Below are 5,200 nucleotides of genomic sequence, written 5' to 3' on the forward strand. Positions count from 1 at the left end.
CACACACACACACACACACACACACTCGCCAGCTGTTCCCTCTAACTCTCCTCTCATCCCTCCATCTCTCTGCCACTCCTTTGCCAAAGGCCACATTCAGCCTCACTGCCTCCCATCTTTTCATCTTTTCTTATTTATTTTTATTACATCGATATATCCACTTTATTTTGCCTTTTTTAATTGCCCTTTCTCCTCTCTTTTATCACTCCTCCTGCTCGCCTCCTTTGAGTGATTAACTTTACAGCGCCTGAAGTTACCTTTTTTCAAATTGACGCGTCAACAGCTGCGAAAAAGCGTGTTTTTATTTAATTTTCAGGCTCATAAGTGATTTCAACATTTTCTTTAGAAATCAAATAAACTCAAAGAGAATCACAAACGGAACTATTAAGCGCCTTCTTAAGAAATTATTTGTCTGCATGTTTGAGTTCTTGTGGGTGAATAAATGTTTCCTGATTTATATAAATCCAGAGCGTGATGCTCTGTGTCATCTGTTCTCCAACAAACGGCTGCTGTTTTTCACATCGTTGTGCGCGTATCGCTGCATTGTTTTTCTAAATTAAAGCTGCATTCATTGTTTTCTTTATATAGAAACGATGAGTCAGATGACTGTGTCATGTGATAGGGTTGGAAGTGATGAACTTTTCCCTTTTGGTTGTTAAAGTTCAGCACTTTGATAAGATGTCTACTGTGAAACAGCATCTAGTCTGCGGCTTCTACAAAGACAAGAAAGGGCCTCCTGCCGCGTGTGTCACTGACTTCCCTAATGGCTGCTCCGAGCCTCAGTAGTGATTTTATGTATAATATATCCACATCACACCAAAGAAGCTTGCAAATCTAAGAAAATACAAATTTTTTTTCCCCAAACGGGGGGTTTAGGCATTAACACAAAGGGTCACAGACAAACACACACGGATCAATTACAATACAGTGCAGCTTTCATTATCCGGATCAATATGTAGCAAAGCAGGCATGATTTAGCCGTAGCTCTGATTGTGTTTGTAAAGGATTTTGTCCAAGCTTCCCTCTCTCTCTGTGTGTGTGTGTGTGCGTCTCAGGCTGCGTGTGTGCCGGTGATGCTGAGTAATGGTTGGGAGCTGCCTTTCGCCGAGATCATCGACTGGAACACAGCCGCAGTGATCGGCGACGAGAGGCTCCTGCTGCAGGTGACGGCCCGAAGACAACACCCACACAAAAAAAAGTGCCCGCTCTGCGTATCACCTGAATACAGTACTAAACCCGACAGAGGAACAAACCCCCCCCCCCCCCCCCCCCCCCCCCTTTTTTTTTTTTCCCCTGACTGTAGTTATCCTGAGTGCACACTCTCCTCTTACATTTCCCCAAACCCTGTTTTGTTTTGTGTTGGAGTGGGGCTCTTGAATGCCAGCAGCATACCAAGTCCTCCAAGTGCTTGAAAATGCCACTCAAAGACTCACATGTGAGAGGGCAAATAAATAGAATGAGCAAATGGATTTGGCTGGAATTGCTTGAACTTCATGGGGGGGAAAGCAATTATATGCCCATTAAATCTTAATTTGAATGAAGTGCGTAATAATATTGTTTGACATTGAGTTTTATAACTCCGTGCAGCAGCAGCAGTGCCTGAGCCATCCTGGGTATGTCTGTGGATTTATGTATTTTACAGCGATGGGCTGAGACAACATACAGGACATAAATTCATGTTTGTTTTTCACTAAATGTGGGCTACATCTGCTGTACATACAAAGCATTTGCTCTTTTTAAAACAGGGAAAATGTTTGGAGAATACCACACATATATATTTACTTCAACAATAACAATTTTTCCCAGTTTGCAGGATATGGCAGTATTAACTAAAGTGTGGATGAAATGTGTTTATTTGCCATTTATCCCCTCTTTACTCTGACAAATAAACTCACAATACGGATTAAACTGCACAGCTCTTCAGATAAAAGTACAAAAGCATTCACCAAAGGCTGCTGCAGCTTTTTAATAGCTTTTTCTTCCTAATACTGTTTGATGACCGATAGCTGCTGTTGCTGCTATTTTTTGTAAATTCCTCGTGTTTGTTAAATGTAAGGCTCCAGCCAGTTAGCTTAGCTTAGTACAAAGACTGAAAACACGGGGGGGGGAGACAGCCTGGCTCCCTCCAAAGTAAACTAAATCCGGCTTCTAGCACCTTTAAAGCTCCCTAATGAATACGTTATATCTTGTTAGTTTTATACACACAAAAGCCAAAGTGTAAAAATGAAAAATTGCTGTTATAGTGGCGATCGAAATGGCCCGTGTCTCAAATCTCAAAAGTTGAGCTCACCGCTGCCGGTGGCTTCAAATCGGCCGTACGGACACGAGAGAGGTATTCATCCTCTCATCTAACTCACAGCAAGTATTTCCAAAAAATGTCAAATTATTCATTTAGCCACAAAATATGGGACTCAACACTCGACCTGAATTGAACTTTGTGCGACTGGACTTACGTGACTTGAGACTTGAAAGCAAAACATCTCAAGTTTTGCTTCGTTGACTTTGTAAACAGCAGTTTGCACGTACCTCGACATCTTCAACCACATCTTGTGCCCTTCCTCAGCGGATAGAGTTGCTCAGTTGTCATGGAGATAGTTTAGCTGTTGCCACGTAACTCAAGTGTATAATTTAGGCGGTCATACACGGGGCGAGGCGACAACTGAGAAACAAGATGTGGTTCAAATCTTGAAGAACGACGGGTCCGTTTTTCCTCTTTCTACCTTGTACAACCCTGGAGGAAAAACTGTTGGTGAAGGTAAACTGTTGAAAGCAAAATGGTCCGCGTTCAAAGAACTGACTTGCAGTTTATTTGTTATAACTCGACTTGGATTTGCCCTCATGGACTCAAGAATTCATTGAGAACACCTGAGACTTGGACTTGACCTAACTTACTTAGATATAGTTGCGGCTACAACTCCAGAAACCTGCAATATCTGCTTTCTACACCTCACTGTGCTTTGTCTGTTGATGAGCGTTACATGGGAGCAATTCTAATCACAACAGTTTATGCCCCTGATCAGCACTGAATGATGACTGGCTGCTGTTTTGTCATTTTGCAGATCCCGACCACGGTGCGCTCCATCCACCAGGACAAGATCCTGTCCCTCAGACAGCAGACTCAGTTCCTCTGGGAGGCCTACTTCTCCTCCGTGGAAAAGATAGTGCTCACCACACTGGAGGTGAGATTTTCGAGATGCGCGTGCGCTGCACACAGCCCTGCGCCCTTTTGGCCTCTCTGCCACCCACTCTGCTTCTCCTCCATCATCAGTCTTTCTCTCGAGAGGGCCGCAGAGTCTCTGCAGTCGTTTGCTTTATTCTCAGGCTTCTCTTTGGTACAAGGCTGAACGCAAAAACCAAGGGTGGATGTCTTCTACAGAGAGCAAGGAGGACATTTCTGCACATGTTCACGAATAATTTGTCAAAAGCTGCCTTTTTTATAAACATTTTCTTCTTTTCTCAAAGTGGGTGAAACAGGATATGACGGTATATTAGCACCGTTTCTGTCATGGTATTGTTGATAGATGCAAAAATCGTCATTAGTGGTTGCAGCAGCAGTTGTGTTTATAATGGTGCCAGTGGTATTAGTAGTAGACATGAACAGTGTTTACAGCGTTCGTGGAAGCATGTCAGCACTAAGTACCTTGCTCTGTGGCACCAGAGTCGAATATACATTTTGTGAGCCAGTTTGGGGGATTCAAACCAGTGAGTGAAAATCCATTTTCATGAGTTTTAAACTCTCACTTCCAGTCGGCTATAAAACCTTTGTCCTGAGGCTGTGATCCGTTCCAGTGGATTCCAGTGGTGACGTACAGTTTTCAGTACGTTTTTATGAAGTTTCTTGAGCCTCACACTGCCCCTTTAGCATGTTTCAAGTCACCATAATTCATCGCTTTGACTCCTGTGTTAAAATCAGTCCAAAATACGGCTTAAGTATGGTTGAAAAAGTTCATACAATGCCTCGTCCGACTAATTCTCAAAGGCGTAAAGTGTTTATAGCGGTCACACTCGAAGACAAGGCAATGCTTTCTGACCTCCGCAGACCCGGCCAGTCACTGCGTAAAGTGGTCGAGTTTATTGGGTTGTTAATTCCGAATGGTTACAAAATTGTAAAAAAAAGCAATTTCAATGTCAGAAAGGTGCGGGAAGGGAAGAGGGACTTTCATAGCCTTTCAACAGTCCGGTACACATGCTGAGCTGGAGGCAGGTTTAGAGCATTAGTGTTCTGAGAGGGTTTAAAAGATGGATTCATACTTTTTTTTCCCTGCCACCATTTTGGTCACGGCTGCTGTTTCCCCAACTACAAAAAGTGTTTTTATACACAGAAAGGTTTCGTTGTCTCGTGTTCTAGTTTATGAAAGATGTGACTCTAAACCCCCCGATTCCTCCATCCAGTCCCAAATGTCTCCCAAGTATCCCGTCAGGCATTTCATTTCCCCTTCTTACCGCGTTGCCAAATCTCACATCTGAACTCCACCTACACACACACACACACACACACACACACACACACACACACACAAATACATAAGCACCGGCACGCTCGTGGCTTCGGTAACTGTCAGTTTTTTGTTTTTTTTAGCTAGCTCGGGTCCGTTTGTTATCGAGCCCCGTCACACTGGTGCACTATCACACACGCCGAGTCAGAAACACATCTCCATATGTCGAGGTGTGTCAGCCCAGATACACACGGCGCCACCCAGGCATAACCTTGCTGACGCGCTGTCACTCCGCACTAAAGCGCAAGGTGACACGACGAAAGCTCGTGACTCAGTGTGTGAGCGTGCGTGTGTGTGTGTGTGTGTGTGTGTGGAATACAGCGACGGGCTAAATGTTTAATCCTGACTGACTGTCCTGTTAAAAAAAAAAAAAAAAGCGACAAAAAAACAGGGGAGGAGAGTGGTGGGAGAAAGGGTGATGAGGAGAATGGGTGGCATATGTAAATTGCGTTGCCGTGGCAGCCCCCGAGATAACGAGCGACATGGTTTATTCATCCTGTCGAGCCAGCACCACCTCCTCCTCCTCCTCCTCCTCCCTGCAGATCTGTGATGATACACACACACACACAAACACTCTGATATCTTGACAGATTGAATCTCCTCACGCACACAAACTCACTTGCTTTTTTTTTTTATTGACTCCCCACATCCACTCTCTGTGTGTGTGTGTGTGTGTGTGTGTGTGTGTGTGTGTGTGTGTGTGT

At 44.1% G+C, this 5,200-nt stretch overlaps 1 protein-coding gene across 1 annotated transcript in view; it reads left to right on the forward strand.

The window, feature by feature from the left end:
* The window catches only part of ext1b (exostosin glycosyltransferase 1b), a 119,731-nt gene that overhangs the window by 87,225 nt on the left and 27,306 nt on the right, over positions 1 to 5,200 (forward strand). The window contains exons 3-4 of the mRNA XM_031866485.1: positions 1,056 to 1,163; positions 3,060 to 3,179. Of these exons, the coding sequence (XP_031722345.1) occupies positions 1,056 to 1,163; positions 3,060 to 3,179 (228 nt within the window). The remainder of the gene's footprint in view (positions 1 to 1,055; positions 1,164 to 3,059; positions 3,180 to 5,200) is intronic.

The sequence above is a fragment of the Anarrhichthys ocellatus genome, unplaced genomic scaffold, assembly GCF_004355925.1.
Source record: "Anarrhichthys ocellatus isolate YVR2014 unplaced genomic scaffold, GSC_Weel_1.0 scaffold35, whole genome shotgun sequence".
Taxonomy (NCBI): domain Eukaryota; kingdom Metazoa; phylum Chordata; class Actinopteri; order Perciformes; family Anarhichadidae; genus Anarrhichthys; species Anarrhichthys ocellatus.